This window comes from Nelusetta ayraudi, unplaced genomic scaffold (genome assembly GCF_046127955.1).
Source record: "Nelusetta ayraudi isolate G7.1 ecotype Tasmania unplaced genomic scaffold, CSIRO-AGI_Nayr_v1 ptg000002l, whole genome shotgun sequence".
Lineage (NCBI taxonomy): Eukaryota > Metazoa > Chordata > Actinopteri > Tetraodontiformes > Monacanthidae > Nelusetta > Nelusetta ayraudi.
In genome coordinates, this window is record NW_027466052.1 from 1,935,077 (window position 1) to 1,957,357 (window position 22,281).

The 22,281-nt window shown below is 43.9% G+C and overlaps 4 protein-coding genes and 1 long non-coding RNA gene across 6 annotated transcripts; 2 read left to right on the plus strand and 3 right to left on the minus strand.

Moving 5' to 3' along the window:
- Nucleotides 1–2,429: 2,429 nt before the first annotated feature.
- On the minus strand, nt 2,430–3,467 carry LOC142896480 (uncharacterized). The gene is made up of 2 exons (XR_012928359.1): nt 3,374–3,467; nt 2,430–3,228 (listed from the first exon to the last, which is right to left on the minus strand). It is a non-coding gene; the product is annotated as an uncharacterized LOC142896480 (long non-coding RNA).
- Nucleotides 3,468–4,424: 957 nt separating this feature from the next.
- hypk (huntingtin interacting protein K) lies at nt 4,425–5,813 on the plus strand. Its single transcript, XM_076039690.1, has 4 exons — nt 4,425–4,632; nt 5,307–5,362; nt 5,450–5,501; nt 5,595–5,813. The coding sequence occupies exons 1-4, from the start codon at nt 4,471–4,473 to the stop codon at nt 5,688–5,690; spliced, it is 366 nt and encodes a 121-aa protein (XP_075895805.1). The 5' UTR covers nt 4,425–4,470; the 3' UTR covers nt 5,691–5,813.
- Nucleotides 5,814–10,104, minus strand: mfap1 (microfibril associated protein 1). The gene is made up of 8 exons (XM_076039184.1): nt 9,897–10,104; nt 8,703–8,919; nt 8,481–8,628; nt 8,191–8,378; nt 7,127–7,396; nt 6,878–7,037; nt 6,701–6,790; nt 5,814–6,492 (listed from the first exon to the last, which is right to left on the minus strand). The coding sequence occupies exons 1-8, from the start codon at nt 9,991–9,993 to the stop codon at nt 6,313–6,315; spliced, it is 1,350 nt and encodes a 449-aa protein (XP_075895299.1). The 5' UTR covers nt 9,994–10,104; the 3' UTR covers nt 5,814–6,312.
- Nucleotides 10,105–10,464: 360 nt separating this feature from the next.
- hddc3 (HD domain containing 3) lies at nt 10,465–11,873 on the minus strand. The gene is made up of 4 exons (XM_076039563.1): nt 11,652–11,873; nt 11,320–11,375; nt 10,963–11,203; nt 10,465–10,661 (listed from the first exon to the last, which is right to left on the minus strand). The coding sequence occupies exons 1-4, from the start codon at nt 11,761–11,763 to the stop codon at nt 10,531–10,533; spliced, it is 540 nt and encodes a 179-aa protein (XP_075895678.1). The 5' UTR covers nt 11,764–11,873; the 3' UTR covers nt 10,465–10,530.
- A 468-nt stretch (nt 11,874–12,341) lies between these two features.
- Nucleotides 12,342–22,132, plus strand: vps33b (VPS33B late endosome and lysosome associated). 2 transcript variants are annotated; one of them, XM_076039057.1, is made up of 24 exons: nt 12,342–12,614; nt 12,776–12,897; nt 13,496–13,576; nt 13,675–13,736; nt 13,827–13,876; nt 14,469–14,536; nt 14,621–14,666; nt 14,748–14,842; nt 15,438–15,542; nt 15,624–15,714; nt 15,789–15,866; nt 16,819–16,892; nt 16,970–17,056; nt 17,136–17,226; nt 17,312–17,386; nt 17,495–17,559; nt 17,652–17,706; nt 18,174–18,220; nt 20,086–20,218; nt 20,331–20,404; nt 20,493–20,594; nt 20,662–20,737; nt 21,595–21,714; nt 21,952–22,132. In XM_076039057.1, the coding sequence occupies exons 2-24, from the start codon at nt 12,802–12,804 to the stop codon at nt 22,029–22,031; spliced, it is 1,851 nt and encodes a 616-aa protein (XP_075895172.1). In that variant the 5' UTR covers nt 12,342–12,614; nt 12,776–12,801; the 3' UTR covers nt 22,032–22,132. The 2 variants fall into 2 exon arrangements, with proteins under 2 accessions (XP_075895172.1, XP_075895094.1); XM_076038979.1 differs by having other exon boundaries at nt 12,801–12,897.
- Nucleotides 22,133–22,281: the final 149 nt, after the last annotated feature.

Consider the following 22,281-nt stretch of genomic DNA (forward strand, 5'->3'; position numbering starts at 1 on the left):
CCCCGCTGCTCCGAGGGGCAGGTGACGCTCCATTCTGAACGTCACCTTGATTTTTGTATTTTTATTACAAATTAATTTAAAGTTAATCTCAGGAAGCTAATATAAGCTATAATTAATGGCATTTGCCTACATATGTTTCCGCTTCAATGGACTGTTCATTGATCCGTTTTGCTGCAAAGAAAGGGGCTAATGATATTTAATATTCTGTAGTAAATTGATGGACTTTCTTTATCATCTTTATTATTTATTGTCTGCAGGCTTGCATTGCATCCTCCTGCTTTTGGTTAAATTGTTTATCCACAATCAATAGACATTATGTACTAATACAACAGAATACACTAAAATCAGCACTAGTGTATTAATGAATGCATGATTGAGTTGAATTGCAAATCCTGTTTGGCCTTTGCCCAATGGGCAACTGATTAGTGTATTCTGTCACAAAACAAAATAATAAGTACATGAAATAACGTATACAGAATTAGTCTCTTTATTCGTCTCCCATTCGTCTCTATTAATTGCAAAGATTTACCATAAAGGCAACAGTACACTGAGTCACGGACGTAAAACTGACATGTCCCCCCCACTTTTTAAAAAGGCAGTTTCGCAGTTAATGCACATTGTCAAAAAGCAAATTCAGTTGATTCTCAGCTTTCTAGTGCATTGGCAGCATCACAGCAAAAGGCAAGATCATGCTTGATGAAGATCATGAGCTGTGTGCAATTCCTTGGCAGACAAGGCCTGGCTCTCAGAGGCAATCAATCAGATGAAGGAAATCTTTCTCAGTTACTCAAGTTGAGATCAGATAATGATTCCATGCTGTTCGAGTGGCTTAATTCACGTGCTCATGATTACACAAGCCCCACAATCCAAAATGACAGGTTGAGCATAATGGCAAATTCCATCATCAGAGATATAGCCACTGAAATCCGATCACAACCACAGTTGCAATACTCCATCATTATTGATGTAACACAGGACATTACAGGGACCGAACAGGAATCAATCTGTCTTTGCTACATTGACCACAACCTCATTCCTCGTGAAGAATTTGTTGGGTTTATATGAAGTGTCGCTCACAACAGGACAAAACCTAGCCAATGTAGCCAAAGATGTGCTGCTTCGTCTCAACTTGTCTCTTGGTTGGCTCCGGGGACAGACGTATGACGGAGCAGCAAATATGTCCGGTAAATGTGCTGGTGCACAGGCCTTTCTTAGACAAGCACAACCACTGGCACTGTTCGTACACTGTGGTCCTCACTGTGTTAATTTGATAACACAGGCAACTTGTGCAGCCTCATCTGTTGTCCGTGATGCGCTGCAGCGGGTCCATGAATTGGGTCGTCTGTTTGGACTTTCAGGAAAGTTCAAGACCATCTTCTGCAACATTGCCACATCTGAACATGGATCGTTTACCACGCTGAAGCCACTGTGTCCTACACGGTGGACTGTGCGAGTCCCAGCAGGCCATTCAGTCCTCAAACAGTATGACGCAGTGTTACTCAGTTCAGAGGAGATGGCTTCAACTGGTGGCTCTGAAACTGCTACTAAGGTAAATGGTCCCTTGACAGATTCCAGGAAGGGAACACAGTGCTGGGACTCCGTCTTGCTTTGGAAGTTCTTGAGGAAATGGAGTGCCTCAACAAATCCTTACAAAAGCAAACCAGCACAGTGGCAGGCATGCGGGCTGCAGTCGATTATGTCAAGAAAGCTCTGCGAGAGAAAAGAACAGAGGAAAGATTTCGACAGATCTTTGACAGTGCAACGGAGCTGGTCGCCTCACTAAACATCAACCCAATTGAAATGCCTCGTGTCCGCAGGCCACCAAAACGTCGAGCTGGTGAAGCTGCAGCACACGGCCCAGCAGTTTCGGTTGATTACTTCAGAAGGGAGTTCTTCAAGATACTTGACACAGCAGATGAGAGCGGTTTCATCAAACAAGCCTTGAAGTTCTTGAGAAGTTGGAGAATGTGCTTGTAACTGGAAAAAGTGATGCCATTGTGGACCTATATCCAGAGATTAACAGGAGGATGTTGGATGTGCAGTTAGCCATGTTCAAGTCAAAGAACAACTACATTTCCAGCACAGAAGCTGCAGACATCCTGAGAGGCATGCTGCCTGAAGTCAGAGGTCTTTTTGACCAGGTGGAGGCCCTTGTGAGGCTGTTGTTGGTTGTTCCAGCATCGTCTGCTGAAGCTGAGAGGAGTTTCAGCGCACTAAGGAGGTTAAAAACCTGGCTTCGCAACTGCATGAATCAGAAACGCCTGAACAATGTGGCAGTTTGTCACATACACCAAGAAAGACTTGATGTCTTGGACAGGAAAAACTCTGGCAGGAATTTATCTCTGCTAATGGTCGGAGACAACATGTTTTCGGCAGCTTTGGCTAAGTTGATCACTCACTTCAAATAACATTGATGATCACTAATTGCATTGAATTATGGATATTTAATTCAATTTCTCCCCTCCTGCGATATTCCCTGGTCCATTTGATCTGCCCACCACTGGGTGGTACTGGGTGGTGGTCCAAACATTTGAAATTATTTCATTTCATTTTCACATATACCAGTCTGCGGTAATCTATCCATTTATATGCCTGAGTGTAACTATAGTCAAAGTAATTCAGAATTTCTGCTTATTTTTACTAAAAAATTTGGTATCATTTTATGCATATGAGGTCAATTGACCATACATACCAAAAAGAAGTGTTGGTGGTAATGGTGGCAATTGGAAAGAGAGATTGAAAGAGTTTGAGATTTAATGAAAAGTTTTTTTTTTTGCATGTGAAATTTCTGTATGACAACTTTGTATGTAAAAGCCTCTAGGCTGTGGTTGTACACATATTTTGAACTTCGTATTGCTTTGAGGTGGTCTGAGCCCCCCGCCCCGGCTCTGGCCAGTTGTGTCCACCCCATCTCTGAAATCAAAATTCCGTCCTTGCACTGAGTGCAAATTTCTGCGTCTGCTTAGTGCTGTTGGCTGGGCAATGATTGCAGGTCCAGCATGCCTGGCAGCTCTACGGATGGCCGTCGATCAAACCGATGCCAACCTGGTGTTGTTGTAACGCCCAAACATGTGCCAGGCTGTGGAGAGTTTGGCTGGATTGTTTTGGATTTTTTTTGTAGGCTTTTAATGCAGCCACCACTTGCAACTGCCAAAGATGAGTCGCTGCCGACCTTGGCTAGCATGTCCTCAAACATTTCAGTGATTCCGGCTGCAGCTTGATGTGATGCTAGAAAAGGAAAAGGAAAAAACAAAACAAAAAACAATTCAATGGCTTGACCACAACAAAATCCATACATTTAGAAGAGCAGAGTAAATAGATTGTCACTGCACTACAGGTCTGAAAGTTTAAATAGAGAACTCTGACTGATTACCATCTTCTGAAGCAGCCTCTTCAGCAACGTCTGCAGTAACCATCACCTCCTCCGCTGTGTCTTCTCTCCCACCTTCATTGGCCACATCCAGTCCATACGGTGTGAGACTTTAACCACTCTTTTATTTCTGCTTCAGACGACAAGGCCATCCGTAGGGTTGCTCTGAAGTTTACGTGATCTACGGTCTTGCTAAGGGTTTCATAATCACACACATGGTACTCATGGTCTGGTAGACAGTCCTATGAAGAAACAAATCAAATAAAGGACAGGCACGAGTGCTGTGTAAGTAATATTGTGGAAAAAATACAACAATGTGTTGTGCTAAAAGAAGGCCAGAAAATTAAATACAAGCACCCTAAAGACTACAAACCATTGAGTGACCAACTCAACATATACAGTAAACAGAGCTGCTACCTTTTAACAGATTTTGACTTTTGAAATAAATGAGGTAAAAAAGTTGTTTGTCCCAAAAAGACAGCAAACAATTACTGCCATTTGTTCCAAAGAAAAGCTTTTACACAATGCTGTACCCATGAAACTGTAAATGCACCCCCCCCCCCTTTTTTTTTTACAACTTTGTTTTATTTAATTAAACACTTACTTTGGCAATGCAAATTTCTCATGGCAAAAACTAATTTGGATCGAATTGAAATTAAAGTGTGTGTGTGTGTGTGTGTGTGTGTGTGTGTGTGTGTGTGTGTGTGTGTGTGTGTGTGTGTGTGTGTGTGTGTCGACTAATATCAACTCTAGCAGGGCTAAATTAAGTGTAAACAAATATTCAGGCTACTTGCTTGTATGTCAACTTTGGCAGAGGCCAGATTAGCGTAAATATATTAATTTACCGCTCTTCAATCGAGGGAATTGCAAGCTTTGCATATTTATTTAATTAGCATGGGCAACTTTAGCAGGGGCCAGGTTAGTGTAACGGGGCGTCACGGGGGGCTGTGGAGCAGCGGGGCGGGGTTTTCCTAGAACTCCGGTGGGTTCGATAATAACGCTTCTCCCGGAAACGAGGCTTCCTTTCCGGTACTTTTCGGCTATTGTTCCGACGTAAGGTGGGAACTCTTCTTTTTGTTCCGGACCGGCCAAGAACAAACATGGCGGCGGAGGGAGACGTCGACTTGGACCTGGAAGCCGAGGAAAACTGCACTGGGAAACCAGCAGAAAAGCCTCGGAAACATGACAGCGGGGCCGCGGACCTGGAGCGAGTGACGGACTACGCGGAGGAGAAGGAAATCTCCAGCTCCGACCTGGAAACGGTGAGAAGTTAAGCCAGGCGAAGGGTGTCAGCTGGGGAACATGCGGCCATCGCATCTTCCCCGTCAGTTCATATTCCCTGACGATCAAGCATGTGAACTGTGTTAGCGACATGCGTTGTATTTTTATTTTATTATTTATTTATTTTTAGACAGATGAGACGGTCGCTTTAAGGTAAAAAAATAAACGTGTTCTTCAGGGTACCGGCACAGTCGATAGCTAGCAAACAAGCTAAAGCTGTTCAAGCTAGCTGAAGCGCAGAATGCAGCCAGGGCTCACTGTTAAATACTTCCGTTAAATAGGGTTTATGTAACTGATAAATCTGAATTAGGAGTCATCCGATTGTCTTCTGATCGTGAAGTGTGTGTTATATTAGTCAGCAGCATTTAAACACATTGAATTTCTGCTAAAACTGATAGAACTAATACTGCGCCTCGTTCATTATTGTGTAAATACATATGAAACTATTAATATCAAATTGGAGATTGCCTTGTTGTTGCCGACACAGGTTTTTATCAGGAGTCTGTAAACAAAGGACTAAAATACAGATATCTAACTTAGATAACTAACTTGTTCCTGTTTAATTGATTGGTTGAATGTACAAGACATCCATATTGGGTACATTTTGTGATGTGCTTGAGCGGCCTGATAAGCCTAGTGTCTCTGCTGGTTTCAGGCTATGTCAGTCATCGGAGACAGAAGATCCCGAGAACAGAAAGCCAAACAGGAGAGGTGAGAGCCGATACTCCCTTCTCCTGAAGTGAAGCAAACTGGCGGATGAAGTTTAAACATGACTGTTGCATTGTTTCCTTCCTGCAGAGAGAAGGAGTTGGCCAAAGTTACCATCAAGAAGGAGGACGTTGAACTTATTGTAAGTTTCACCTTTTGCCCCAGGCCTATTTTTTTTTTTTTTTTTTTTTTACCAAGAATAAGGCCTTGACAGTGTGTTTTTGTGGCCGGGCAGATGTCGGAGATGGAGATCTCGCGGTCCGTGGCGGAGCGCAGTCTGAGGGAACACTTGGGAAACGTGGTGGAGGCTCTGGTGGCTCTGACCAACTGACTGAGGACATTGTTCTCATACTGGACTGCTTCATTCATCATTGTAATATTTGTCTTCTATTCCCAAATTACTCCCCAACCCCCATTTTTATTTTAAAATAAAAGTTGAACCGCCTCAATTGCATCTGTTTGAACTGAGACACTTGTTTTACTGCGTTTCTTTAAAAAAAAAAAAAAAACATGTTTTATTCACAAACAAATCAGCTTACATCAACAGGACTTTCACAAATAAGCAAAATTCAAGAAACAGAAGGGGGGGGGATGCTTATTTGCATCTGTGTTAAAAACGTGAAGTTTTCTGCCAATTGACATTTATCTATTCAATTAAATGACAAAGACATTTTGATATCACACTCCTATCTGGACAAATATTTTATAGAGAGGCTGCTCAGAAATTGGGATGTTTTCTGCACAGCTGCTGCAGCTTGGGTGCAACTCCAAGTCCGAACTCAGCAGGATGAAGTCGGGTTTTCCAGCTATTGTCCCGCTGGGTGAAGATCTGCACCCTCCTGTCTGACCAATAGAGTTAGAATCAGTCTGGCTCCTCCCACAGTGACACATCCTGGACAGAGTGGTCGTTTCTGCGGGATGCCCATCAGTCTGTCGAGCTGACTCGGGAGTCTCTAAGTCTTCCTCTTCTTGACGGTGGGCCGGTCAAACACGTCCCTCACGCCTGCTGCCTTCTGCTTGAAGAACTTGCTGTTCTGAGCGCTGTCCTGGGCCCAGGCGGAGTCGAATGACGTGGTGTCCTGGTCCACCAGGTGGGTGTACTTGGTGCGTCCTGAACGGCCAAAGTTTTTGACCTGTAGGAGGCAGAACAACCATAAACGGTTCCAATCAGATGTGTAAATATCTTCTCAGGAGTTGTGCCACCACTTGAAACAAAGTTTTAAAGGCCCCATTTAGGACCTTTTTTTATGGAGTTAACTGCAGTGGTAGAGATGCAGAGCCACTTTATTGCCCCTCAATAAAAGATAGTATAGCAACATGGTCACATGACCGACAGCTGACCTGCATGACTTTGGGCAGGATGGTTTTGTTGAAGTGGTCCTCCAGAGTGGGAGCGCTGAAGTCTCTCTTGTACACGTTCTCCTCCTCGTCCTGGAACACAACACACAACTCAGTGGCAACTTCGCTCAGTGGCACTCGACTGTCCCACCTGTTGCTGTTTGGTGTGAGGGGACTCACCATGAAGAAGGCTCCTCGGTGGTAGTACTTCTGCAGGAACTTGTATTTGCCCTTGGATGCCTTGTTGGTGATGACCTTGCCACTGTTGCGCAGCTCGGCCCGCCGCTCCTCCTCCGTCAGGTTGTGGAATCTGTCGATCTCGACCTTCTCCCGCTCCATGCTGAGGACCGACAGCACCGTCAGCACATGGGCCACCCACGGCGGCACAATGTTTGACTAAAGGCTTGGTGCGCCGTCGCGTCTACTCACAGCTCTCTGGCCTCTCGGTCTCTCTTGATGCGCTTCAGCTCCCTCACTTTCCAGGCTTCGTACTCCTCCTCCTCGTTCTCTCCATCCGTGTCCAGGCCATCCAGGGCGGCCAGCGTTCGTCGGTTCTCCTCAAACTCCTTCTTGGCTTCCTCCTCCACGATCTTCAGCGTGTAACGGCGCCGCTCCTCCACTTGCTTCTTGACCTCGGCCTCCAGCTCGCGCTGCCGCTGCTCCTCTGCCTCTCGCTCGGCCACGGTGATCCTGTCCTTTCTGCGGGACGGACGACAGACAGCCCTCACACAAACGACTCCCAGGAGGCAAGAAAACGGTCGTCTGACAGTGAAGACATCTACCGAATGTGCACACGAGATGTGGTTTGTATGTTTACATCAGATGTGAGTGTATGTGTGTGAGAAGCAGGGATGGGCGATATGGACTAAAAACATTAATCACAATCATTTCTGGCATTTATTGCTATAACGATAAAAGTGACGATAAAAAATATAAAACAATTCAACTCCATCTTTTTGGATTTTTTTTGAAACCAGACAAAACCACAAAAACAATGCATTTACACGAAACCGTATTTTAAAAAAAAAAGATCTGGTTTACACGGATACGCTGGAAATGACTGAAAACGATGTAGTACCTATGCCCGACCTGGTGTGGCACCGCAAGTTTACTCCATGAAGGCGGAAGAAGAATAAGAGCACCAGAAGCAGCAGCTCGCTAACAACATCAGCGTCACAGAGAACAGACAGAAAGTTCGCTCGTGAAAAGACGTGTGGATAAACGACAGAGTTGAAGGTCTGCTTCGAGTTGCTATTGAACACAAACCTGAAAAGGTCGACGATAAGATTGATTTTTGTCATCTAGGTTTCCTGCCTCAATATCCCAGTCCGCCGACCCAAAAGAAAATAAATTAAAAAAAAATAAGATAACATATCACCCATCCCTGGTGAGAAGGTGAGCGAAGGGAGTGGGGGGGGCTGACATTCAGCCGGGACAAGTGTTACCCGGCCGAATGTCAATTCAGCAGAGGGCGAAAAATGCTCAGGTCGTACTTGCGGATGAAGACCGGTTTGAGACGCGGCTCCGCCTCGTCCTCGCTGTCCGTGTACTCTTCGTATTCGGACTCGGATTCGGACTCCTCCCCCGACTTCCCTTCCTCCTCCACTTCCATGACCTCCATGTCCTCGTTCTTCCGCTCCAAGGCTCGCTGTCTCATCATGGTTCGTCTTCTCTCGATTTCCTGCACGGAGTCAATTCTGTGACTGTCAGACCTTTTCCGAACGTGAACATTGTGAGAAATCCCCCGCGTTCAAGAACACGCCGGAGAGGAGCGATGCCAAACCTCGTCATCGACTTCTTCTTCCTCTTCTTCTTCCTCCTCCTCATCTTCACTGCTCTCCTCTCGCTCGGGGTGCCAGGTGCCTTCATCCGAGTCCTCGCTGCTCTCAGCCATGACTTCAGGCTCTGCAATCTGTCTGTGTCGGGCCAGCCTGACAAACAAGATGACAAATAAGCTTCCGAGCATCAAAACACGGACAATGAAATCTCGTGAGTGTTGCTGTACCTCTCCTCCACATCCTCAGAGACACGGTTGAGGAGACGTTTGAGACGTGGGTCCGAGACCTCCTCCTCCTCCAGCTCCACCTCTGCCTCCATCTCCTTCCCCTTCTTCACAAACTGGAAGTCTTCCTCCTCCTCATCAGACGACTCCATGGGGGCGTAGTCGGGCCGTTTACCGGACACATATCGCTTCACCTTCACCTTCTCCATGGAGAGCTCACCTGGGAGATGCAAAGGCATTCATTAGCTTTCCAAATCTTTGACCCCACTTGTCCTCATCATGACCCACTCTGTGTATAATATCAAATGCAATCTCTGACCAGTGAAAACAATCAGTCATGAGTTGCAATTTGTGTGGGAGACCCTGCAAGCCATTAATGCACTCTTATGAAATAATATTTAAACTACTCAGGAGCCTTTTACATTTCATTGAAATAGATATGTCCTTCTGATTTGCTCAACCTGTGAGTAAAATTATCAGCTTGTTACTTAAGGTCTTTTAAAACAAATGGCATTTGCAAAAACCCCCAAAAAAAGAAAAAATGTGTCTTTGTTTCGAGGAAATCTATGATCCTAAGTTTGGTGAATTCAAGAGACGTATTAGTCCTTTATTTGTTTATTATTTATATTAAGCAGACTTTGTTTCTGTACTTAGATTTTTCAAGCATCTGTACTTTACTTGAGTAATTCTTTTTTTCCTGACTTCGTCTTTGGTGTCACTCATTGTTGACTAAGTTTTTAGAACAGAGAAAAACCAAGATGTAGAAAATAACGTTGGTTATTGTTATTAAAAGTGTCGACATCCAATCATGACTCACCGGTCATAAAAATGATTGATTACAGTTTGGTTGTGCTGCAGTTGAACAAGAAAAAGAAATTCAAACCAGTACTCTTTCAGTACTTTTTACACAAGTGTCCGTACTAGGACAGAATGTGAGTATTTTGCCACCTCTGATACCAAAATGAATGAACTGTCTTAACCAAAAAAGAAACCCACACACTTTTCGACACAACTCTGTATAAACACACAAGGGAAAGATGAAGGATCGACGTCGTTTGTACTCAATAGATACCTGCTTTAATAACAGCACAGTAAAGTGATATCGTATTTTCATAGACATGTTTTGGATTTTAGTGGACGATGTGCCTGCTAGCTAACGTAGCACGCTGCTAGCCTCTCGCGCGCTGTGTGGCTAACCTTTCTCGTTGCGAACCGGTACGGCTCCGGCCGTGGACTGGATCGCCGGGAGCTTCATGTTGAGGGCTTCTCGACTAGACATGGCTCCCCGGTCCATGGCTGAAAACGGTAAACTCCGTAGAAAAGTGAATTTTACACTAATAAAGTCAGGTCGACGATCCTTCCCACAAACGGAAGTTTGGCTTCGTCAACTGCAGTGAGCGGACAGGAAGTGGATTTCTTCCGAAAGATACTTCCGCCCACGTTGGGAAACAATAATGTAGTTTACGTTTGTGACATTTTTTTCGCAAAATTTCACGAAGTTTTGCGAACTTTTCCTTCTCCTATTATTAAAAATGTTTACAAGAGACAATAATACACTTGGTGGTGGATTTGGATTATATAAACTATCCCCTGCGACTGAAAGGAAACACCGCCCCTCGTGGCCATGGCCAGTGCGATAGATATGACAGTATGCCCGAAATCAGAGGGCGTCTTTCGATGTAAACCCCGACACAACATAACGTTAACAAAGCCCTTGGAGAAAACACACACAGGCAGGCACACAAAAACAGACAAAAAAAACATATTTAATAAGATGAAGAAATTGTATTTATTTGTTTTTTGAACGGTCTTGTGATGTGGGGTCCTGTGGTCAAAGTTGGATGCCTCTTTGTCTGAACAGCTCGTCAAGCTTCTCCTCCAGAGCCGAGTTCGTCCCTCTTAGACCTTTCACCACCTCGTGTGCCCAGAAAAAGTACTCCTGAACACGCTCAGCCGTCCAGCCTGCAGACACACAGAGATCACTAACTCATCAATCTGTGAAATACAGTGTGTGCTCCCTAAGTTTCAACAGGCCGAGTAGCTTAAAATATGATAAAGCTACAGGTCCAACTTATAAGTTAATTTTTCTAATTTCACATGTAAGAGGCATTGCAGTCCCCATATTGTACACATTTTAGGTCTTTAGTTTCCAACCTGAAGGTATCATGTCCAAAGAGACATCACACAGGAACTGTGCATTTTTCACATTTCTGGGGATTCGTGTGTGTATGTGTGTGTATGTCAGGAGGGCGGGGGTGCTGACCGATAGGTGTGCAGCGGTTCAGGTCCCTCAGGTTGTACAATTTATCTGCCAGTTTGACCAGTTTGGCTTGATGGCTGCAATGAGGCGCATGTGCCACCTGCTGACGCTTCCTCTCCTGTTTAGGCAGACTTTTGTCATCGGTCACCTCCTGAACGATACGAGCCACCACAGGCCCGAACTTGGCCTCCAGTTCTGCAGGCGAGGTGTCTGTGTCCTCTATCGTGTCGTGAAGCAGAGCAGCCTAAGAGGCAGGTAGAGGGATAGAAGGGGGATGGAAAGAGAGGGGCGGGAAGAGAGAAGAAAGATGGTCACATGTCCAAAACTGTCGATCTTGACATCACCATGATGAGCAATTACTTGCAAAACCTGGACGTCTACGATGTCTCCTTCATGACTGAGGATTCTTGCAACTCCTTAAAAGTAAAAAAACAAAAACAAAACACACACACACTTCAAAATGACTACACAAGGAAAAGAAAAGTGTCTTACTTTTCATACTTTTTAAGAACATAAATTCAGTCTAGGGGGGGTAATTAGTCCGAAGTGCACCAGATGGTGTTGAGAGTTAACATCAACAAAACTTCACATGACCTGAGACAAGTCTCGAAATGGAACTGAAAATACTAGGAGCTTGACGAGCATCGCCTGAATTTATCACGTATTAAGTACAACGCCGACACACTTCCTACCAATGGGGTGATTGATATACGGCGTCTGCTCTGTGTCTTTACGACGTTGGTTACGATGTTTCTCGGCGGCGAAATTAACGGTCTCTAACAAGATAACAGCGTCTGAATTCATGGTGTTGGAATGAGCGGTGTTAACATTGACTGAGGAAAATCCGTGTCCTGGATATTCGGACTTGACGCTCCCCTATGACTCCAGGTAGTCCAGGTAGTTAAAGTGTCCGTAAGAAACAACCGTGAGCTCAGTGATTCCGTGTCCCTCCCCCAAAATGCATTCCTGATACCTCGGAAATTCAAAAACCAGTGCATGAAAAAAAAAAAAAAAAAGTAACTCAATAGCTGTTGAGCTCGGGACGGATTTAGGGTCCAGAGCCTGGATCGATCTCACAATTATGGCTAACGGTCTCCATGATGAAAAGTTACGAATATTACTTCATTTTAATAAGTCATTACTTCTCTATGTCTCACTTATACGGCTAATGAGATTTGCTTCCCCATTAGTATACTACTGTCAACACGGGATTTTAAACGACGTTGAATACTCACATTAAAGTTCCTCCTAAATACAACAAAAACGCGAGCAAAAGCAGCGGCTGCGGTCTGTTTCCGGAGCGGCTCGTCATGCACGTACTTTTATTCTGGAATTCGGACCAAGAGAAGCTTTCCGGAACTCGGGACTTCCGAGTGGAATAGAAACGCAGCACCAGATACGACAGTGCAATTTCAAGTCAAACGACCCAATTTGTCAACTTTTCCTGACAGCGCTTCGCTGCTCAGTGACCCAGTTTTCTGGGCGGTATTTCAGAACTAATGTCAACACTCGGACGTTGATTTGAACCCTTTGTTAACGTCGCAGCGACATGAACAGTAGCTAACTGTATGTTTTTAGCCAGCAAGCTAGTGGTTCGTCCACTGCACAGGTTCTGGACGTTGCCTCGTCACTGCACATTGTCGACTGGTTTTCATGTAAGTACAGTGAGTCAAAATGATGATGATCATAATAATAATAATAATAATAATAATAATAATAATAATAATAATAATAATAATAATAATAATAATAATAATAATGATGATGATGATGATGATGGTGGTGGTGATGGTGATGGTGGTGGTGATGACGACAGCTTTCCTGTGTTGGTTGCGGTCCAGCATGGCTCACAGTGCCAGGAGAGACTCCCCGGAGCTGCCGGACTTCTCTCTACTGAAGCGGCTGGCCAGAGATCAGCTCATCTACCTGCTTGAACAGGTACGTGCCTCGTGCCTTCCTCGGGATATCGTATAAGGAAACGACAAAATGTTTTCCCCACACACCGTAAATGACTGTGGGCTGTAACCTCAGGAAAAAAGAAACTACTCTGTCAGATTTGACTTGGATCTTGAGCTCTGTTAGGGAATTGGTGTCTTACTCTTAGAGTGCGTTTGTGTCTTTGTGTGTTTTATTTTTCAAACAAATTAAATCCAATCGCTTACATGTCCTTACTGCACGGGATTGTCATATGTTAATACATGGTTTGGAGTCAGAGGATCTGAGCTATTTACTTAAAACACTGTCAAATTTTTTTGTTAATTATATTTGAAAATTGGATTTGTCAATCTTCAAAGAAGCACGACATGAGTTGAAGGTTTTCATTATTAATTCATTAGTTAGTTTGGTTTTATTTGGGATAGGTGCTAAGGATGGGTCTTCTGATGAAATACATAAGATTTTATTTTTCAGCTTATTCTAACTGACAGTTTTTGTCAAGGACCTCAGATTGTTTATTTTCCTGATTGAACTAGTGATGTGTAGACGCTTGCCGTGTGCAACTGGACCATCTTCCATCTGTTTACCTTTCGTCACGCAGCTGCCGGGGAAGAAGGACCTTTTCATCGAGGCGGACCTGATGAGCCCACTGGATCGCATTGCCAGTCTGTCAACGCTGAAGGTGAAGCTCCTGCAGCTCCTCTTCCTGTGGCTGCTGTGAGAAGATGTGCAGTTCTAACATCTTCCACTGTGCCCCCCCACCCCTCTTTCCCCTTCCAGCAACATGAAGTGGACAAACTCTACAAAGTGGAATACAAACCTATCAGCAGCACCTCAGAGCAGTGAGTCCCTGCAGGCTCCGAACACACACACACACACACACACACACACACACACACACACACCTACCTAACTTGTCTTTTTCTCCCAAGACTCTGCTTCCTGATCCGACCCAGAATACGAACTGTGAAATGGATCTGTGGTGAGTAATCAATTTGTCTGTTAATCTGGAAAACAGGATGAATAAAGGATCTTTGAGAAAGATTTGAGATGTTATTTTCTGCTCACAGTAAAAATTGAAGTTCAAAGAAACTTTCAGCCTGTTTAACTTGGGCATTTGCAGCCTTTTGAGCATTGAGTTTTTTAGGCCTGTGAATGATGGTTTTATAATAATTTTTATTATTCATTGACTTGTGGACAGACTGGATGACACCCAGTCGTCATGATAAAGTGGCTTTGGTCTTGACAAAAGATGGCGAATGTTATCACCCACTTTCAGATTTTTTTATATTATATATCTTTTTTTTAAATTCACCACAAATCAGCTGCTTAATGAAGATGCAAAAATATTATTAGAGGTAAAATGATTTTAATTTACCATAACATTTCGTAATGCAAAGTCAGTTAATCAGTATTTAAGAAGCTCAAGGTTGACTTTGTTTAGTCAAATCCTGTTTTGCATTGTTTTGTCTTCACACCCATTTAAAATGCTTGAGTGTTTGGGATTTTTCTGTATTTAAAATGATGTTGTATCTAATCTAAAAATCATAAAACCGTCTTTTGTTTCGTTCCAGACGTGGCCAACGCCGACAAGGCAGCGGGAAAGCCCCGCCGGTACAAGATCATCTTCACGCCTCAGAAGGTGGGTGTTGGCCTTGTGTGATGCGCGTGACGCTGTTGACGTTTCCCCGCTGACTCCGCCCCCTTTCTTCCCGGTGTCGTCCAGTTCTACGCGTGCGACGTGGTGCTGGAGGAGCAGGGCATGTTCGGAGGTGAGCAGTGTCCGGCAGCTTAGCGCGTCCATTAGCACCGCGGTGCCCGTGACCAACGTGTCTCCCTGGCTCCCTTTCCAGATGTGACCACCGACGAATGGGCGTTCTACCTTCTTCCTCTTGATGATGACATCATCAGTCTGGAGCTGCCTGAATTCTTCCGGGACAACTTCCTGGTAGCGTTTCTCACTCGGAATGCGAGGCATGGCTCAATGTTGTAGTTTGTGGTTCGCGGAGCTGTTTTAATTGGGTCGTGGCTACGTGCAAAGTTTTATTTGACTTTTTTCTAGAAAAGGGGGATTTTAAAGTGTGCCGGTATATATTTATAGAGAACATTTTGTGTATTTATTTTCCAGGACACTCATTTTAATAATGTATTTATTGAAATGATTGTTGTCTCGATACTGGATTTCGGATTTCAATACAATATTTTGAAAAATATCGATTTTCGATGCGATTTTTGAAACTAGCAAACACGGAAGTTGTGTCGGGGGGGTGTTTAGATTATGCTGAAGTCCCCCGGAAGTCTCTTTGCGATGCAATCTCCCTCCACTCCTGCCGGCGAGTCAATTTAGTAGCGATATATCGATATTACGGAAAAGTCATATCTTACCGTTTTTACTTTTAACCTTTTTTTTTGACAACACAAAATTAGAAAGTGTGCTAGCATTATTATTTTTGTGGAATAAATTTGAGTGTTAAGGAATATATTTGAGTCGTGACGTGAGCGCAGGGGGCACCTGGTGCTTCAGCTTGTGTCTGTCTCACCAGGCCGGGGATCAGCGGTGGGTGAGGACAGCCAGCAGCGCTCTGAACCTCCTCCACTCCCTCTACGGGCCTTTCTCCAAGGTCTACGGGATCGGACGCTGTTCCAAGGTCGCGGCAGCTTCTGTGGGCTCGTTGTCCAGCCAGGGTGCTTCTCCGCCTCCGCTCTAACCGCCGGTAATCTCTGTTCAGATGGCCTACGAGTTGTGGCGGGACCAGGCGGAAGAGGGCGAACAGAGGACTCGGCAGGCTGAGATCGGAAAGGTTTTCCTCATCGACAGAGGTGGGAGGGGCCAGTGACGTGCGGGCGGAGCACTGACACGTCCTCCCCGCTGACACGTGTCACTTTCTTCACAGACGTCGACTTTGTGTCGCCTCTTTGCTCGCAAGTCGTCTATGAAGGACTCGTAGATGACATATTCAGAATCAAATGTGGTGGGTATCAATCGTGGCAAATCCGAGTGCTACTGGCTGCCCTCTAGTGGACGTTATGAGTCACTGCTTCTGTTGCTCTTTCAATAAGTTTTCTCTTAGATGGGATATAGTCAGAGTTGGCAAAAGTATTTGCATTCTGTTCTAAAGTAAATGTATGGATACTTCAAAATTGTTTAATTATTAAGTTTGTTTTACTTAAAGTAAGAGAGTACTGGTTCTAAAATGTATTTAAGTAAACGGTAAAAATTATTTTATTTATTTTTTGCCATCAAATGAAAAAGTTGTGACAGAATAATCTGGACTGTACTGACTAGAGGTTAGAGGTCTTGCCTGAGCATGGATCATTTTTAACAGCTTTGCTACTCTCAACACTGTAGTTTGTTTTATTTTTCCTCTGCAGTACAATCAAGCTGTAATCAGTCATAGTTCTGACCAGTGGGTCATTATTGGATTTTCCTACTTTTAATGGCAATCACCAATGTTATTGTCTACATTTTTTAATTTTCTCTGTACTGAAAACGTACTGAACAGTGACCCCCAAAAGCTGACGTACTCTAAAATCGTCTCCCTCTAAAATAGTCTCCCTCTAAAATATATAAATTGATTGTTAAACTACACAAGTTCAAATATCTGCACTTCAAGCAACAGCAACCATAATAATTAGTAAGTTAATTATTTGAAACATAATTTGTATCTTTTAAACACAAAAGTTACCAGCATAACTTTCCAGCCAAAGGAGCAGATGCTACAGATGTTTGTGTTTTCAGAAGGTTTTCACAAAAAGTAAAACTGAAGTAAAATACAGACACCTGAAAAATCTGCTTAAGTACAGTAATGAAGCACTTGTATTTCGTCACTTCGATCAGTAATTTTGAATAGTAATAATTTGATTTAGGATTTAAAATTACAATTTTGAACACCCTTCCTCAACATAAATATTCTTCCTCCACAGGTTGTGTGGAGTTTGGACCTGACATCACCTCCTCAGACAAAAGTTTGAAAGTCATGCTGAACTCCCAGGATAAGGTGAGCCGGTTCCACTTCAGCTGCTCCTCTTCTGTCCGTGGGAGATGTTCCTTCGCTAAACATCTGAACCCTTGCAGGTCTTCAATGAAATTAGGAACGAGCATTTCTCCAACGTCTTCAGCTTCCTCAGTCAGAAAGCCCGCAATCTTCAGACAGCGTATGATGTGGGTATGGCTCATCGCAGCGACAAGCCCTGTTTGTCAAAGATGCTAAATCCGCCCCGTTCTTCCTTTGATGATGCAGAAGCGTCGGGGGATGGACATCAAGCAGATGAAGACGTTCGTGTCAGAGGAGCTGAAAGGGTTGAAGCAGGAGCACAGGCTGCTGAGCCTGCGTGAGTATCCGCTGAACTCGCGGCGCGTCTTTGAATTTCAACATCCGGGCGGCTTTCCGTCGCTGAGAAGGGCCTCCTTTCGCAGATATCGGCGCCTGCGAGTCGATAATGAAGAAGAAGACCAAGCAGGACTTCCAGGAGCTGTTGAAGACTGAGCACTGTGAGTATCGTCCACACTGTCTGCACACACATAAGACTCACAGTGCTGCTTAAATTCCAGTCTCTCTCTCTCTCTCTTTCCCTCTGTCTCTCTCGCTCTCTGCTCCAGCTTTACTTGAAGGGTTTGAAATCCGTGAATGTATTTCCTTCATAGAGGAGCACATCAACAGACAGGTGTGTTTGATTAAATGCACAGTGTTTAAAAAAAAAAAAAAAAGGGAAAATGTGCTGGAAGAGTAAAATATTTCCTCTTTATTCTCTTCAAGGTCTCCATGATAGAAAGTCTGAGGATACTTTGTCTCCTGTCTCTCACTGAAAACGGCAAGCCGTCTCTTTATTTTGGACGTTTTTATATAAAGTGGCAATACCTTTTCTCGCCACTAGAGAGGGCAGCTGAGCACAGCATGTAAATCTAAACGTAGCTTTTGGTGCCAGTGCTCCACTTCCATGTAATGTCATGCAACTTTTTGTTTTATTTTATTCATCCAAACTTAAATAAAATAAAGCTAAGTTACTGATAATTGTCCCGTCGGAGACATGTTTGAGTAACAGTTAGCATCCCACCGGATTGATGGTGATATCCTAGCATCGTTTTAGCTAACGTTAGTACTAATTAGCATTTGCTTGCAGTAAAGGCGTTTGCTTTTTGCTATTTATAACAGTCATAGGGCAGCTGCACCAATGGGCAGGAGGATGCAGAGGTTCACGTGCATGCAACATTTTCTGTTATCTTGAATGTTGTTTTTAAGTGACTGTGGTAGAGTTGTTTTTTTGTTTTTTCCTCCCAGGACTCCTGCCTAAGGATTACAGATCACTGAAGGCCCAGTACCTTCAGGTGAGACCGAACATATGCATTCGTCGAGAAATTTGGGGTCACTGACTCATTTCAGCGTTGAACCCCATTATAACCATCTTCACGAAATAATCCACTGGAATACTGTCAAAAAAAATTACCAGTGCACAAAAATTAGTAAGGACGTGCTGAACACATACAATGGGGCTAAAAAGTATTTGGGAAGCCACCAATTCTGCAAGATGTCCCACTTAAAGCAACTCTAGGTAACTTTTCGACCATAAAATTATGATTCCAAACTCAGTAAAGCGGTAGATAAACGATTAATAGGATCAATGGTGCCGCCTCGGCAGCGAGGGGGGTTGTGTCGGCCGTAACTGCACTGGGTAACTTTCACACCTTCCTATGACGTCATTACATATCGGACGAACCACTTAACGGCAACATCACACGTTTATTTAGAGGTGGTTTTACATACTACTATTACAAATACATAAGATTGTAAAATGGCCAAATGGAACCCAATAATTAACCTCGATGAAAGACGAAGTAATAAAAGTGTTGAACGTTTGCTACGACGTTATTGTCGATGTCTGTTTTGCATTTCATATTGGTGTTTTTCCGGAACACACACAAGCGCTCCAGCTAGGCGACTGTTTGTATTTTTCCCACATCAACGAACTAGCGCCGCAGCGTGTTTACTTCCTCACTTCACCAGTTCCACCGAAAGTTACCTAGAGTTGCTTTAAAAAGATGAGGTCTAGTTGTTCATGCGGTCTAATGTTCATTATACTGTAGGTGCACTTCAACTGTGAGAGACAGAATGTTAAAAAAAAAAAAGTAAAAATAAAAAAATAAAAATCCAGGAAATCACGTATGATTTTAAAATAATTTATTTGTATAATGGTGCAGAAAATAAGTATTTGATCAATAACAAAAGTTCACCTCGATACTTTGTAATGTAACCCTGGTTGGCAATGACAGAGATCAAGCATTTGCATTCATCCTCTCCTTAATACGGATCAGCCGTCCTGTCCCCTTTGCAGAAAAGCAGCCCCAAAGCATAATCTCTCCACCTTCATGCTTAACAGTGGGTATCGTGTTCTTGGGATGCATCTCAGCATTCTTCCCTCTCCAAACAGAGCAAGTGGTGTTTATACCAAAGAGTTACAACAGTTGATCTCTCCTCACAAAGCTGCTTAAGGGTGTGGGCAGGTGTCTTTTATGGAGATAATGAATTCAAACAGGTGCCGTTAATACAGCTAACGAGTGGAGGATAGAAGAGCTTCTTAATGAAGAAGTAGCAGGTCTGGGAGGGCCAGATTTCTTGCTTTTTTTTGTACGTGCTAAATACTTACTTTCTGCACCATTATACAAATAAATTCTTTGAAAATCATACAATGTGATTTCCTGAAGTGTACCTATGATGAACATTACAAACCTCTCATCTTCAAGTAGGACAACTTGCAGAATCGGTGGCTGACAAATACTTTTTTGCCCCACTGTTTGTGGGATGGCTTTGACAGTTGTTGCTTTACATGTCTAATTAAATGATGATGATTTTAGGGAATGAATCTAAAGTGTGCAATGTGTGGCCATCATTACAGAAGTTGAATGCTTTGATATTTCTTTAAAAAAAAAAAAACATTTGTAAAACAACTCTTTGTACTACTATGACCCCAAACTAATGAATGTTGTTTTGTTTTTTTAATGCCATTTGTTTGTTAATCTGAATTTGTCTCTTAAGTTTTGGAAGGAAGAAAAAGTTTCCAAATAGTTTATGTTCAATGCTGTAATTGAATTATTTTTCTTACATTCAGCATCGTTGAACAAAAAACACACAACAGCACTCGGTATTTTGCCAGTGTAAGTTTGGCTGCTGATCCGATGCACTCTGTCCTCTTCAGAGTTACGGCGTGGAGCATTTGCTCACATTTGCCAACCTGCGGCAGCTGGGTTTACTGGTGGAGCAGCAGCCGGGGGAAACGCTCACCGCCGTGGAGAGCAAAGTGGGCAAACTGGTCAACGACAAGGCTGCAGGTGAGTGACGAGGCGCCGCTCTGCGTCTGTCACAGGCCCACGCAAAAACGATGTCGCCCGAGCTTCTAAGGCCACGTCATCCGTCTCTTGTGATGTTCGCACCCCAACCCAGGAAAGCTGAGCGACGCCTTCTCCTCCTTGGCAAAGAAGAGCCATTTCAGAGCCATCAGCAGGAAGCTCAACCTGGTCGGTGCCTTCCAGGGTGTCTTGTTTTATGTCACACGCAGCCGGAAGCGCCGCATGAAGAAACTCACTCTTGTCTCCTCATGTGAAGGTGCCAAAGTCAGATGAAGAGTACGACCTCCGCGTGCCCCGGGACATGGCCTACATCTTCAGCGGCGCCTACATCCCGCTGAGCTGCAAACTCATCGAGCAGGTGGGAAAAGCAGCTGGATTCCACTGGGCTGTGTGTGACGGGGCTGACTCTGCTGCTCCCCCTGCAGGTGCTGGAGCGCGACGGCTGGGCGGGACTCGAGGAGGTCACCAGGCTGCTCAATGGCCACGAGTTTGCGGCTGCAGGTGAGACAACGTGTGGGAGAATTTGCATTTGGAATGTATACAGTGTCAGCACTGAGTCCAGTTCTAGGTTCACGGTGGCGGGAAGTGACCACGTACAAATACTTTTGTCGCCGTTTCTTCTTTGTAACATACATAAGCTAGTGATGCAACCTGGAGACGTCATCAGTATGTTTGCGGGAAAAAAAATTAGATTTCTAGATTACTCGCGATTGTGACATTGCCAATTATGAATCGATTCACAAATTTAAAAAAATCAGATTTTTTTTAATGAGGCCAGAACTCATGCGCGACTGCACTGCAGCGTCGTACAGGACGGTTTAGGGTGGCACACACTAGACACACGAGCACGCAGATCCGAACCAACTCATGAGACGAGACACCGACACACACGGCATTAAAGATGACCGAAAAACAAATTCGACCGGTTCCTTCGGGATTTAAAGTCAGCGTGTGGTAGCATTTTGGGTTTTACGAGGTTGACGGGAAAACGAAACTCAGCAAAAGTCACACTGTTTGTAAGTTGTGTCACGCTACAAACAAATATTGTGGGAACACGACGAACATGAGGAACCATATCGCCCGCTGGCACCTGGAATTGGAGGAAAAGACAAAAAAATCTTCCAGTTGTTCCAAACCAGACAGAACCTGTACTTACTTACTTTTACTCAAGTAAAGGAGTTGAATCAGTGCTTTTGCTTTTACCAGATTAGTTTTTTACACAAGGTTGCATACTTTTACCTCTGTACGGAATGTGAATACTTTTGCCACCTCTGTAGGTTCATAACTGGACAGGAGATGGTGCTGTAGGATCGATCCGTTGTTTTCATTAACTGGGGGAATTTTTCCCTGCTCACCAGGCAGCAGTGGCACCGATCTGAATGCGAAGAACGACGCACAGCGCACCATCCTGGTCATGTTCCTCGGTGGCTGCACCTTCTCTGAGATCTCTGCCCTGCGTTTCTTTGGCAGAGAGAAAGGTAAAGCAGCCGCTGCTCACGTTTTCCTTCTCTGAGCAGCGAGGGACTGGTGGAATGTTGCAACTTTTTTAGGAGTCCAGTTGTCACCTGTTTTCTTGAGTGACCGTTTGTACAAATACAAAAATCTGTCCAATCAACCCAAAACAAGCGCTTTCTATAATTTTCTGGAATTGTGCCTTGCCTTTCCAAAAATATTTGCTGGTTGTGTGCTCACACTTATGTTTTCTGTTTTTTCAGGTTACAAATTCATTGTGGTGACAACTGCGATTACAAACAGTTCCAGACTCCTCGAGGCTTTACTGGACAACCGAGTATGATGCTCGCTGAAACTGGACCAAATCGTCTCTTTAACGATCTTCAGCCAACAAATCTAATGATTACAATGTGAATAAATCATTTTTTTTTTAAGACGAACAAAGTATGTATTGTTTTTTTCATCGCTCTGTGATAATTTTTTCCCCCCGGTTTTTTTTAATGTGTATTTTTTTTCTGACTCAATTCAAATTCGACAACAGCGGCAGTGTTTGGAGCTGACGCTCTAAAAATAAAACTGACGTCCCTCCTGCG

Excerpts from the sequence above, each read along its gene's own strand:
- hypk (XM_076039690.1), top strand. The coding sequence starts at position 4,471 with ATGGCGGCGGAGGGAGACGTCGACTTGGACCTGGAAGCCGAGGAAAAC. Across the intron at positions 4,633-5,306 it reads CCAGCTCCGACCTGGAAACG|GCTATGTCAGTCATCGGAGA; the intron begins GTGAGAAGTTAA and ends TGCTGGTTTCAG. Across the intron at positions 5,363-5,449 it reads CAGAAAGCCAAACAGGAGAG|AGAGAAGGAGTTGGCCAAAG; the intron begins GTGAGAGCCGAT and ends TCCTTCCTGCAG.
- mfap1 (XM_076039184.1), bottom strand. The coding sequence starts at position 9,993 with ATGGACCGGGGAGCCATGTCTAGTCGAGAAGCCCTCAACATGAAGCTC. Across the intron at positions 8,920-9,896 it reads ACCGGTTCGCAACGAGAAAG|GTGAGCTCTCCATGGAGAAG; the intron begins GTTAGCCACACA and ends TGCATCTCCCAG. Across the intron at positions 7,397-8,190 it reads AAACCGGTCTTCATCCGCAA|AAAGGACAGGATCACCGTGG; the intron begins GTACGACCTGAG and ends TCCGTCCCGCAG.
- hddc3 (XM_076039563.1), bottom strand. The coding sequence starts at position 11,763 with ATGAATTCAGACGCTGTTATCTTGTTAGAGACCGTTAATTTCGCCGCC. Across the intron at positions 11,204-11,319 it reads TAGACGTCCAGGTTTTGCAA|GCTGCTCTGCTTCACGACAC; the intron begins GTAATTGCTCAT and ends CCTGCCTCTTAG. Across the intron at positions 10,662-10,962 it reads GAACCGCTGCACACCTATCG|GCTGGACGGCTGAGCGTGTT; the intron begins GTCAGCACCCCC and ends GTGTGTCTGCAG.
- vps33b (XM_076039057.1), top strand. The coding sequence starts at position 12,802 with ATGGCTCACAGTGCCAGGAGAGACTCCCCGGAGCTGCCGGACTTCTCT. Across the intron at positions 13,577-13,674 it reads CCAGTCTGTCAACGCTGAAG|CAACATGAAGTGGACAAACT; the intron begins GTGAAGCTCCTG and ends TTCCCCTTCCAG. Across the intron at positions 15,867-16,818 it reads CATATTCAGAATCAAATGTG|GTTGTGTGGAGTTTGGACCT; the intron begins GTGGGTATCAAT and ends CTTCCTCCACAG.